Below are 14,064 nucleotides of genomic sequence, written 5' to 3' on the forward strand. Positions count from 1 at the left end.
TTATTAAATAATGTATCTTTTCTCTGGCATATTGTAGAAATATACTAAATAGACCTGGGATGGTCACATTGTCTTCTATAGGCATAGCATCTAGAGGATGCCATAAAACCTTATATGATCTGCTGATCTGGGTGCTAGGCCTCAAAAAAACAATTCAGCTATATGACAATAAACATAAACTTTAGATGACACCAGGCTTCTCCAAAAATAAACATTCTGCAGGCCTCTAAAATAGATTCCTGTCTACGGAGGCCAGAATGTGGCTACTGTCTATAGGACGGGAGATCTTATGGTAATATGGTGCATGTAATCCGTGTAAATGGCCTTGTAAATGGGATGAGTTAGCACATTAATTCCGATTCAGTCCATGCATAGAAATTAGGTTAGATATTCAATACTGCAATTATTCCGCATGCAACAGCAGCACAATAGAGTTTATCAATGTGGAAAATATGTATGTAAAGAAAGTGCCAAAGCAAAGATACTCTAACAAACAAGTATTGTAAAGCAAAATGAAGGTACCAATATATCCATAAATAAATTTGGGAGTTATCTTCCACTCATCACTGCTCTACATAGCAGATCATCAGTGAACATGTGCTGCTTGCACCTGTCACTGGTGCACACAAAAATTAATAGGTGTTAGGAAGGAAGGGGGTTAAGGCACAGTCTAGCTCTTCAAAAGTGATAGGAAAAACCTGTGGGGGTGTGTACATGCCCACCCACTCAACATGACTTGTCTACAACCCATCACAATGTGACCACTCCACCTATATCATTTGTCGAAGTCAGCAAATTGGATAAAGTCATTTCAATTTATATTGAGCAAACTTGGTTGTCTTTGTCTGAAAAGATGCATATTGCACTCTACGGCGTGGAAGTGCGTACGCAGCCGTAACACGTGGCAATAGCAGTTTATACACTTTTACACATATTCGCACCTTCACACACATTTTATATATAGCACACATTAATGATAGTCGCAACACATAGTTATTTATGTCAGAATATAGTAGTGTTTATGTATAATATTATAAGTTATATGCATATTAGTAATACATATGGTACAGGTTAAAGGAAATGTGTCATGTGGTATCATATTAATCCCCTTTACATCAGCAGCTGTCCGGTGCATTCGGCAAAGAGATCGCACGTTGCATACGCTAGTTATTGATGTTAGGGAATAAATCTTTAATATGATGCTGACCATAAAATGCTAATGGACTAGTTGTAACTGGAGTCTTGGAGGGAAGAAAGGAGCACATCCCCTGGAGAGATGACCCCCACCTTTGGATTCTTTAGTTTGAACTAGCCTATGATCTGCAACCCCCTGGACCTTCCTGAAGCCTGGACCAATAGAAGCAAGCCACACCATTTGCATTGTTTTACTGTATTTCTGTTTGCATATAAGCAGGAGCATTTCATGTGGTGTTCAGTCATCTTGACCACAGACTTCAGACCTGAATGACTGTTCACTGGATCCAGAGTGCCTGCGATAAGTAACGTCTGTACTTATTATTATTTTGCTTGAATTATTCTGCTACTTTTTGAGAATAAATATTTGTGCATTGAAAACACAAATCGAGATTCGACAATCATTATTTGATAGCGACAAAAGTGCATAACAATTTGGGGGCTCGCGCGGAGGTTACGTTGCCGGACGATACGCAAGACCAACAGATTTCGGTTCCGCAACAAAGGGTGGAGACGCGTCATATACGGGTAAGAACGCAATGTGTTCAAAACCTGAATTTTACTCTGTATTGTGAAACCGAATGTCCGTTTTTGCATCATCTAAGGTGCGCTAACTTGAATCTAGGGACAAAAGAGAAAACGGTTTCTTTTTATTGTCATACTGCGTTTTATGTATTACAGTGCTTTGCGTATGTTTACTTCCTGCGTTGCGTATGTGAACTTCCGGTAGATTTGCCACGTGGTTAAACAATCGTTTTGATAGTTGTTATATATGCATAATATAATCACTTGTGAAAGCCTCTGAAACGTTATTACTATTGTTGGGAATTTTGTTGATTTTCTGCGCAGAAAAGGTGTATGTTGTGTGATTTTGTGATTTCAATACACTAAAGTGATCTATTGTTGAATAGAGTGTCAGTTGCTGTCTGACGAGGCAGGTGCCCAACTAGTGAACGGTATATTAGGCAGATATACCGAAGGCGAAACCTAGGAGTTTTTCGCCAAGCACGCCCAATAGATCGCATGGTTTACTGATAATTAGTATTAGTAGGCGGTGCGATCTGACTGCACGCTAAGGACAACCGTAAGTGTGAATTGGGAGAGCAGCTTGGAAGAATTATACTGGAAAGGCAGGTTGATTGTATCGACTTTCTGCTACCAGCGATAATAAACTCAACAGATTTTGTGGTCGGGGTTACGAGGAGCTGATAGCCCTGGGGCCCACAGTGATATTTCTGTGTTAGGGGTCCTCGCCGGGTGCGAGAAGAAGCGAGTGGACGCGGCTAGCGGACATACGTTCACGGCCATTAAAGATCTCTAGCGGTAGATTGATTGTAGCAACAGGGTTGAAAGTGTTTGTGGAAGAGACAAAGTATTGCGGTATATTTGTGGTCCACATAGATATTAGTACTGTTCAACATGGGTGCTAAGCATACGCTAGAGATGGCCAGTGTACTGCCTAAGCAAGGGCCTATTGGTTCAGCGAGGTTTCTTATGTGTAAGAAATATGGTGAATACGCAACGGTTTATTACGACACGTGGGTCAAGATGACCAAGGATTGTGTTAGGCCTTTCCCAACAATAGGAATTTTTAATTCAGAGGTACTGAATAATGTAAAAGATAAAGTGTGGTTGATTAAGTCAACAGAAGTGAGAAATAAACATAATGATTGTTTAAAATTGTGGCAAATGGAAGGCAACACATGGCAGAGCAGCGAATGCACAGCGGAAGTAGCCGTTGAGAAGCGTGGAGAACTTAGCGCAAGCGCGCCCCCGCCACCCTACGTGGTGGGAGGAGTAAGTACAGCCATTATTAAAAATGAAAAAAAGGAATTTGCAATCCTGTTTTAAGTCAGTTTAAAACAAGTGTTTCTGATGAAGAAGATGAACCCACTGTCATTTCAGCCATTGCCCATGCTGTTAATATGCTAGAGGTTCAGCGTAAGTATGGAAAGGGGGCAATGGCTGAGATAGGTGAGAGTAGTGTGACCACTAGGAGGGATAACATCCAAAGTACTGAAATAGCAAATCCTGTAGTTATTTCTGAAGACAGTGAACCAGTGGGTACGTATCCAGTCCGCACAATATCAGTTCCCAATGGGAAGGCGGACAAAGATGGTGTAGTTCCTTTAAGAAATGTTACAATGCATTGTCCCTGGACTAGATCAGAATTACGTTCCATTATGGCTGAATTCCTGGATCCTAGAAAAGAGTTGGCTAAGTGTCAGAAGTTTGTCAAAGACTTAGGAAATGCACACGAACCAACCAATAAGGATTGGCGTGTAGTGTTGAGGGCATGTCTTCCTCCCAATACTAACATACAAAAATGTATTAAAGATTGTTCGTTAGAGGAAGATGACACCTTGACAGATGAGGTCAATCAAGAGAATATAGATCAAATTGGAGTAAAATTTTCACCATTAAACAGAAAGATAGTGAAACAGCATCAGATTACTTCGCTAGAGCTCTAACAGCGATAGCACGGTTCACTGGAATATCAAACATAGGTGAGGACCCACACCACAGAGAGGTAGCTGTAGGGGTATTAATGGATGGCCTTAGGGAAAATTTAAAGACGAGGGTAGAAACCACATTACCTATTTGGAGAGGCATCACAGTAGATTCTCTTAGGGAGTCTGCTGTGGAGCATGACAAAAAAACCTTTTTAGGAAAAAGGAAGAGAAAAGTGATAGGTTAATGACGGTAAGTATACAGGCTCTAGAGGGAATGTATACACGACCACCAGCATACAACCGACATAAGAAGACACATAAAATAATCAGGTGTTTCAACTGTAACGAAGTGGACATTTCATGAGAGATTGTAAAAAGGAAAGATTCAATACACATAAGGGTGGGTCACATAAATACCCTCCAAAGAAGAATTCACATAGACTAGAAGACTCACACCTGCCCGCGCACGTTATAGCAGTAAATGCTGCGCGGGAAAGCGATAGTCAGCGCTAGGGGTCAGGTCATACCTGTAGTCTACAGCCAGTGAGGTTAACTGAGAATCTGAGAGAAGAACCAACAATGATAGTTGACATAGCTGGTAGGAAACAAACTTTTATTGTAGATACAGGGGCGGCCAGATCTGTGATAACCTCTCCTTTCAATCTACAAGTGACCAGTAAAACTATTCCAGCTATGGGGGTAACGGGAAGAGTGTTACATTATCCTTTAACTAAACCCACAGAAGTTACTATCGGGCCCCTGCATACCAAGCATTCGTTTCTCTTGGCTGCAGCAACTCCTACTAACTTGCTGGGAAGAGACTTATGTAAAATGAGATGTGTCATATACTGTACCCCAAATGGTGTATTCCTAGATATACCAGAGAAGGTCGTGCATGAGGTACAGGATATTTTGGACACCCCTCAAAAGTTAATGTTGCACTCTACCGTTATAGAACACAGTCCATCTCAAGTAAAGGGGATGTTGCTGGAAATACCGAGTTCCCTATGGACCAGAGATGGACAGGACACTGGATTGATGGCAAATGTAGCTTCTGTAATGGTAAATCTAAAAAGTGGTAGGATAGCTCCAAAAATTCCACAGTATCCATTAAAACCGGAGGTGGAACTAGGGGTATATCCTGTTATTGAGAGGCTGTTGCAACAAGGGAGTTTAATTTGAAAAATCCAGCACAGCAAATAGTCCCATTTTCCCTGTAAAGAAGAGTGGGGGGAGGGGCTATAGATTAGTCCAGGACTTAAGGGGAATTAATAAAGTTGTTGAGAGCCAATTCCCCGTAGTGCCCAATCCAGCTGTCATCCTCATGCGGATACCACCGTCTGCTAGTCATTTTACTGTCATTGATCTATGTTCTGCTTTCTTCTCAGTCCCTCTTCACCCTGACTGCCAATACCTTTTTGCATTCTCCTACAGGGGAGTGCAATATACATGGACGAGACTTCCCCAGGGGTTCATTGACAGCCCCAGTAGTTTCTCCCAAGCCTTACATGACTGTTTACAATCCTTTCAACCCAGCAATGGGTCTGTTTTAATTCAATATGTGGACGATTTGTTGTTGTGCTCTGATTCTTTTATGTCATGTTTACATGATACTAAATTGCTGTTGCTCCATCTCTCGCAAACAGGCCACAAGGTGGCAAAGGACAAATTACAGCCATGTCAGACTAAGGTCAAATACTTAGGACACTGTCTCACCCAGGGGCTAAGACACCTGACAACTGACAGAATTGAGGCCATACAACACATGACTCTGCCGCAAAGCCAGAAGCAAATTCGTACCTTCTTGGGGATGTATGGATATTGTAGATCCTGGATCCCAGGTTTTTCTATTCTGGCATTACCATTGCAGCAGCTAGTCTATTCCTCAAAACCAGAACGTGTTGTACAAACAGAAGAGTCAGAGCAAGCGTTCTTTAATCTTAAAGATAGTCTGACTAGAGCACCTGCATTGGGAATACCTGATTATGAAAAGCCTTTTGAGCTATACTGTACGGAAGCTGATGGTCGTGCAGCAGATATCCTCACACAGAAACATGGTGATGCTAGCAGACCGGTAGCATACTACAGTGCACAATTGGACACTGTGGCAAGATCACTCCCAACATGTCTCAGAAGTGTAGCAGCAACTGCTCTTCTGGTAAGTAAGAGCGAGGACGTAGTATTAGGACAAGATTCAACTGTCTATACACCCCATGCTCTATCAGCTCTGTTAAATTCAGCTCAAACCAGACATGTTTCTTCAGCTAGATTCACATAATGGGAACTAGCTCTGATGGCACTCTCAAACATCACCATCAAACGATGTAGCACCTTAAATCAAGCTACATACCTTCCATTTGTGTCTCAAGAGACACAAAGGGTGGGAGGTGAGGAGACCCTGGTTGATGATGAGTTTGACAAGAGTACTGATACGCATGATTGTATGGAATACCTGAACCAGACCTTTACTGCCAGGCCCGACATACGTGACACCCCCTTAGAAAATGTAAATTTTACGTTTTATACATACAGGAGTTGTCATAGACAGAGACGGGAGAACTATGTACTGGTTACGCTGTTGTAGACGATCAGGATGTTGTAGAAGCTGAACCCCTTGGCCCACCTCACTCATCCCAGGTGGCGGAAATAGTAGCATTAAGGAGAGCGTGTGTCACTCACCGGACTGTGAGTGCCATTTCTCCTGTGTTCAGGAACCGTGGCCGTCCACCATCCTGAGGGTCTGCGCATGTGCAGCCCTTATTAAACCTTCAGTACCTGTTGCTTTTAATTGATTGGATGATCAGGCAACCCTCCCTATTTAAACCACCTGTGATCATTACCTGGTTGCCTGATCTTGGAGTCTCATTTCTGATGAGCCTCTGAAGGTGTTCCTGTGTTTCCTCGTGTATTCAGCTCCAGCTGATTCCCGTCTACTACGTTTGTGGTTTCCAGACCACTTCAACTCTCCTGTGTTCATCGTGCCTACACTCAGCTGATTCCCATCTGCTACTGCTGCCGGATTCCAGTCCGCCTCAACTCTCCTGTGTTCATCGTGCCTGCACTCAGCTGATTCCTATCTGCTACTGCTGCCGGATTCCAGTCCGCCTCAACTCTCATGTGTTCATCGTGCCTGCACTCAGCTGATTCCTATCTGCTACTGCTGCCGGATTCCAGTCCGCCATAACTCTCCTGTGTTCATCGTGCCTGCACTCAGCTGATTCCTATCTGCTACTGCTGCCGGATTCCAGTCCGCCTCAACTCTCCTGTGTTCATTGTGCCTGCACTCAGCTGATTCCTATCTGCTACTGCTGCCGGATTCCAGTCCGCCTCAACTCTCCTGTGTTCATCGTGCCTGCACTCAGCTGATTCCTATCTGCTACTGCTGCCGGATTCCAGTCCGCCTCAACCCTCCTGTGTTCATCGTGCCTGCACCCAGCTGATTCCTATCTGCTACTGCTGCCGGATTCCTGTCCGCCTCAACTCTCCTGTGTTCATCGTGTCAGCTCTCCACTGATTCCTATCTGCTTCTACTACCGGATTCCAGACCGCCTCTACTGTCCCGTGTTCAGCGTGTCTTCCCTCCGCTGCCTCCGCTACTACTGCCGGATACCAGACAGCCTCAACTCTCCCGTGTTTATCATGTTTCCAGTTTTACTTACTACTGCTTCCTAAGTATTGCTCCGTTGATACTGGTTACCTGTCATGCGCTGCACCAACCTGATTACTGCTTCCATCCTCTGGTGGTCTCTCCTCCTGCCGGCGTTCAGCCGTTCAGGTATCCCTGCACGTCTCACTGACAGCCTGCTCTCCTGAACCGCGGTATGCATACCTTCCATTGACTTTGCTTTTGTATTGCATATCCGTCTGGACTGTGTTGTGTTCATCTCCGGAGTCTTCTATCTACTGAAGCTATTGTGACTATTGACTTTGTGTCCTATTACCTGGATCGCTCTAGTGACTTTGTATACTTCAAGCAGCGCTTGTCAGTTATTATTGTATTGTGGATATCATCGAGGGATCAAGTTCCGTGTGCCCCGTGTATCCTCTGCATTAAATTCATCTCCTCGTGTCCCTCCTCACATATATATAGCAGTGGTACAACTTGCTGACGCAGACCACTGACTCCTGTTTCCCTGTGACACCAGTTTCTAGTATCCTCTCACATAAGCAGTGGTACAACTTGCTATACGCAGACCACTGACTTCCCCGTTACCTACTTGCACCTGGAATCCATTCCTTCACTATAGACAGTGGTACAACTTGCTATACGCAGACCACTGACTCTCACTACCTCCTCGCTACTCCTGGACATTCCTCCTCACTATAGCAGTGGTACAACTTGCTGTACGCAGACCACTGACTCTCCTCACGTTTACTTGTCCATCTGGTTCCTCGTGTACATTCATCTACTCATTACCAGTTGCTGCTAGTCAAAGACTTTCTTTGAGCATTCTCTCACCATCTGCTGATTCTCCTATTCTGTTGTCACCCTGCTACCAGAGAACCATAGTACCAGCTATATTACTCTGGTAAGTTCATCATCTGGTGATATCCTGGGCAAAGACTCCTAGTGCCCGTGACAGCGTGTGAGTTAGCAAAAGGTAAATTAGCTAATATATATACTGACTCTAGGTACGCCTTCGGGGTAGTGCATGATTTTGGGGCCCTTTGGCGTCTTAGAAACTTTACGACAGCAGCAGAGATGCCAGTGGCACACTCACAACACATAAAAGGACTTTTGATAGCGATACAGTTACCCAGGACAGTAGCTGTCATAAAGTGTAAAGCCCATACCTCTGAAGAAGACCCGGTGTCATTGGGCAACAGGGCAGACAAAGCTGCTAAATGGGCAGCAGGGCAACCTATGACTGTATCGACCGAGACTATGATGGTTTTTCAGACATTAGACATGCAGAAATTAATTGAAATGCAAGATTTGTGTTCCCTGCAGGAAAAGGCGGTCTGGAAGGTGAAGGGATGTGGTCAAGAGTCCTCAGGACTCTGGAGAGATGGACAAGGTAAGCCTGTAGCTCCCAGAACATACTATTCAAGCCTGGCTGAAGCAGCACACGGTCTGACTCACCTGGGTAAAGAAGGTATGTGCAAACTGGTGAGAGCATACTGGTGTGCTCCTTGATTTTCCTCTCAGGCTGGTAAGAAGGCAATGTCATGTCTTATTTGTTTGAGGAAAAATGTCAGGAAAACTATTCCAACTGAGCCATCCCACATCCCTCCTACAGACGGACCTTTTCAGGTAATACAAATTGACTATATCCAATTACCACCTTGCAGGAATCTAAAGTATGTGTTAGTATGTATTGATGTGTTTTCCGGTTGGGTAGAAGCATTCCCGGCAGCCACTAATACTGCTATGTTCACTGCAAAGAAAATTGTACAAGAGTTTGTGTGTAGGTTCGGTATCCCTAGAATCATTGAAAGTGATAGGGGTACCCACTTTACTGGTGATATCTTCTAAAATATGTGTAAGCTCATGGGAATCAGTAGCAGACTTCACACCCCTTACTGACCACAAGCCAGTGGTAAGGTGGAAAGAGTAAATGGTACTATTAAGAACAAGCTTGGTAAGATAATGGCTGAAACTGGGTTGTGTGGCCTGAAGCTTTGCCACTAGTCCTTCATAGCATCCAAACCACTCCTAGACCTCCTCTTAATCTGTCCCCCTTTGAGATACTGTTCGGCCGACAACCTCATTTGATGGTGAGTCCGCAAGACGACTTAAAGTGTAATAATGAAGTGACTGAACAATATCTTATAAAAATGAGCAGACAGCTAAAGCAACAACAACAAAAACTAAAAATGCTGTCACCTGGTGTGCCAGAAACGAACTGTCATGATGTTGAACCTGGGGACTATGTTATGATCCGCAATTTCTTACACTCAGGTTGTTTAACAGACCGTTGGGAAGGCCCGTACCAAGTGCTGCTGACCAGTACCACATCACTGAAGGTTGCAGAGAGAGACACTTGGGTCCATTCCACCCACTACAGGAAAGTCAGTAACCCGGAGAAAGTGCGAGATAAAACTGAGACCAACGACACCGATCTGTCACTCGTAGACCTAAAGCCTGCAGTCAAGACACCTGAACCAGAGACGTTGCTTCAGAACTCTCTTTCCAGCGATGGAGTGGCGGTTTTTAGTTTTTTTTTTGTTCCAGGATTTTCCTTGTTTTTACTTTTTCTAGAGCACTCTATTTTTGTGAAGGAGAATGGAGGACAGAGGCAGGTTCTGGTAGTGATACCGATGGCGGGAAGAAAGGAGCACATCCCCTGGAGAGATGACCCCCACCTTTGGATTCTTTAGTTTGAACTAGCCTATGATCTGCAACCCCCTGGACCTTCCTGAAGCCTGGACCAATAGAAGCAAGCCACACCATCTGCATTGTTTTACTGTATTTCTGTTTGCATATAAGCAGGAGCTTTTCATGTAGTGTTCAGTCATCTTGACCACAGACTTCAGACCTGAATGACTGTTCACTGGATCCAGAGCGCCTGCGATAAGTAACATCTGTACTTATTCTTATTTCGCTTGAATTATTCTGCTACTTTTTGAGAATAAATATTTGTGCGTTGGAAACACAAATCGAGATTCCACAATCGTTATTGGATAGCGACAAAAGTGCATAACACATTCTTGGCACTACAACGTTGTTAGGTATGCTATACATATATTTAAACTCAGTTTCATGTTCTTAAATCCACTTTCATGCTTATATAATCTTCATCTCTATCACTGCAAAATTTGCACCATGTCTTCATTGTACCAATCTTAACTGGGTTACATTTTTTTGGCTTTTTTTACCATATTTTATCAATATTTTTACTGCTGTACCCTTTTTTTGTTTACATTATTACACATTCTCTACTTGCAATATAATACAATAAATATATAATACTCTTCTATCTATCTCCACTCTTCCTTAATATCATATCACACACTTTTCCTTTTCTTTTTTCTCATCACATTTATTTTCAATTTGTTATTCCACTATTACCTTCTTTGCTATTCACATAATAATCTTCCTATACCAGTCTTTTGCCTACAATCTAGCAACTATTTTATGAGCTTTATATTAACATTTAATATTATTTTATCATCCTACTCTTGTATTCACCCAGAAATGCCCCTTGTTCTGTTTGGACATACAAATCTAGAATATCCAAAGCCAAGTGAGAAGTGCTCCTTCACAACAAATGGAAATTTTACTAGTATAACTGGGTGGAGGATACTGTGTTTGCAGAGACCAATATTTTTCAGTGAAGTGAATAAGTGATCTTGAACATGTACTGTGCAATAGTTATAGAACAGCTGAAAACTGCAAGTGTCTTGACAACTGTCAGAGAGAAACTTTTATTTCTTCATCAAACAGTCTATATTCCTTTCTTGAACAATCGTATATAGTCTTACCTCCCAGGAAGTCCATGCCTGCCTTGATAAAGCTTGCTGCTGGTGTAAAGAAGGGGCTGAGGTCAAAGCAAGGATCATCATATGCCTCTATTCCATAGTAATAGATGGGGAGATCACAATAGAAATCAGAGCCAGTGTTGACATTGAAACTCCCATGTGCTACATTCAGGATGTGGGTGATACCTAACTCATGGAGAAGAGGTTTGTTTTTTGCAATCCACCTGCAACAAGACAAATTGCAATCGAACATACTACCTGCAGTTATTGTAAAATAGGTCACTGGATATTGTAAATGCAAAATACCACATTTCCTACATTTGTCCATCTTTGTAGTACCATGCATGTTGTAGGATGCATCTAAATAGGCAGCTATTTAAAATAAATCTGCTGAATCCGCAACTAAACACCAAACAAAAATGTTCCGCCACATAGTTTCTGCAGCACTGTGTCAAATTGCCACTAACTGGAAACAACCCACCGCGCCTAATATGCAGACAATTATTAATAGAGTTTGGCACTTATACAAAATGGAGTTTATGACATGCATATTGCGCAACACCTCTAAATCATTTAATAAAGTCTGGGAACCGTGGATGTCATTTTTTCAAATCCAAATTCCTTTTGCCTTATGACTCCTCTAAAACACTCCCATTGATATCCCCCCTCAACCCGCTACCATTCCCTCCCCCCCACCTCCCCCCACTTCTCCTCTATTTCTTGCTCTGCTTTCTTTTTCTTCTCTTCTATTGGCGGTCTGCCACACCGCCTCCTAATCTATCCTGCCCACTTTTCTCTGACTGGCCTCATTTCTGTTTCTTCCTACTTCTATCCTTATAGCTAAAATTTGGTCAATCTCAATATTCTCATTATGATATACAATGTTTGTATTAGTCCCTGATTATGTATAACCTGATTGTAACAGAGTTTGTCTTGGACTGATGCTCATTATTGACCTTCTCAAAAATAAAACTTTAAAAAAAAAATCAAAAATAAATCTGCTGAATAAATCACAAGCATCCTCCATTTGTATAGAGCCCACAGCTGGTTGCTGCTGTTACAATGTCTTTATATTCAACTGTCAGTTTATTTTAAGAAAAAAAATTTTTTTGTAAGAAATTGGAAACCATTTTAATGGTTTTATATCATCCTCGTCAATATAAAAAAATACACTAATACCCTGTACATGTTCACATACCCTACAGATACACTCAACCATGTAACCCACCATAAACTGATCTGTGTTCTTTGTGGCAGACGGGATTGTCCATAGTAAGGTGTATATTGTATTATTGTGTGTCCTGAAGGTCTATGCAAGCAAAAGTAAGACTATTTAAATTAAGTTAGGTAAATCTAATCCTTACGCATCTCCCAGATAGAGGTTTGGCCAGACTTCATCAAAATGGTTAAAAATGGCGTCCCCAGTATAGATTAACCTTTCCAGATCAGACAGCAGTGGGGCATGGTACACAGCTTCATGTTCTCTCAAGTTTACTGTGCAGACCATACACTGGTGATTTTGTGAGTTCCAGCTCCTCAGGTCATCTTGTGAGTCCAGATTCCTCAGCATTCTTCTGAGCTCTATATGGGACATTATCTTGCATCGATCTCTGACAGAGGGCAGCACCTCAGTTGCTAGTTGTCATTTCGTGGTAGACTCTGCACAGCACTAAATTCACATAAAACCAGATAAAGGTCAAACATAAGCAATATTGCTGATTTTAACACATCACCTGTGTAATTTTTATATATTAAATATGCTGTTAAATATGTTGTTCATGCTTACTTTCTTTCCACTACAGCTCTAAGCATTTACAATATTAAATGAAGCATAGATGTGTTGTTATTTATGCTTGCAGCCTCTATAGGACATTTCTTGAACACTAGTCAATCATGCAAACACTGACTTTCCAATGACCTATTAGTAATAAAAGATAATAGAAATACCACCATCCTAAGTAATGACTGTTTTGTCTAAAAGATAGAACAGACATCATATTTGGCAGATTTAAATAAATATAACCATTTCAATAATTTCTATAATATATATTACCATCCAAAAGTGTCTTTACGCTCTCTCCAAAGTTACACTGACATCCAGAAAATGTTTGCTGCGGACTATGGGCCAATTATTTTATTGTTCCTACATGCTGTGCGGTATACAGCATGGTCAAGGCTAAGTTGCTACATGTTGAAAACGGTCTATTTGTTTTTATAACAAATATCAATGTAATTACAGCCTTACAGATTTTTAGCTTGAAATGTAAATTGTGTTTTACCTATGAATCCTTGTTGAAAGAAACTTCTTTCTATTCTGTATGCTAGTATTAGAGTAGTTTCTCAGATCATAGGAGAACTACAACTGAGCCCATACTCTTTAGGTGTCCCAATTCATGTACTGTTTGCAGCATAATAATTAAATCTATATTACCTGTTCATAACTTGTGCAATTGTTGTAACTTATTCTACCAGGGTTAATTGCTCTCTCATACCATTTAGTGGTTCTGAATGAAAAATTTTTTTGCCCCACAAATTTCTAGTTATATCTAGCAGCATCCATGCTACTTACCTGGTGTGTCTATCTTTTATTGCCACTGCTCCACAGACTCCTTTTTCTGTATGGAATTCTAGAGCCTTACAGCTTTCATTTGGATTACATTGAAGCAGCACATTGTCTACAGTGCAGCCCAAGATCTTATATAAGCACTGGTGATGTCACTGTTCCTTTGTTATGTAATTTGAATCAATGAAAATTATTTCTATAGTTTCCATGGCAACAAAGTAATTTAAAGGAAGAACTAACTTTATTATAACATATTTGCTATACAATGTTCATTTACTGAATTAAATAACTTCTTAATCAACAGCTTGCCTTAAAAAAGATATAATATATTAACCCTCTCTTTAACACATTTTAACATCAGGAGCAGAATAGTATTCACTGTGGGGTTCAATCATGGTTTTGACTTATTAGATTCCTAGAGATCCCTTGGCT

At 41.6% G+C, this 14,064-nt stretch overlaps 1 protein-coding gene across 2 annotated transcripts in view; it reads right to left on the reverse strand.

The window, feature by feature from the left end:
- Positions 1-13,759, reverse strand: part of LOC142160343 (dual specificity protein phosphatase 13B-like) — a 40,797-nt gene extending 27,038 nt beyond the window's left edge. Inside the window, exons 1-3 of one of the 2 annotated variants that reach the window (XM_075215262.1) lie at positions 13,639-13,759; positions 12,506-12,738; positions 11,073-11,293 (exon numbers count right to left, since the gene is read on the reverse strand). In XM_075215262.1, the coding sequence (XP_075071363.1) occupies positions 11,073-11,293; positions 12,506-12,663 (379 nt within the window). In that variant the 5' untranslated portion in view covers positions 12,664-12,738; positions 13,639-13,759. Of the gene's footprint in view, positions 1-11,072; positions 11,294-12,433; positions 12,739-13,638 lie in introns of both variants that reach the window. The other variant, XM_075215261.1, reaches the window with a different exon arrangement.
- Positions 13,760-14,064: the final 305 nt, after the last annotated feature.

Source organism: Mixophyes fleayi, chromosome 6 (assembly GCF_038048845.1).
Source record: "Mixophyes fleayi isolate aMixFle1 chromosome 6, aMixFle1.hap1, whole genome shotgun sequence".
Classification (NCBI taxonomy): Eukaryota; Metazoa; Chordata; class Amphibia; order Anura; family Limnodynastidae; genus Mixophyes; species Mixophyes fleayi.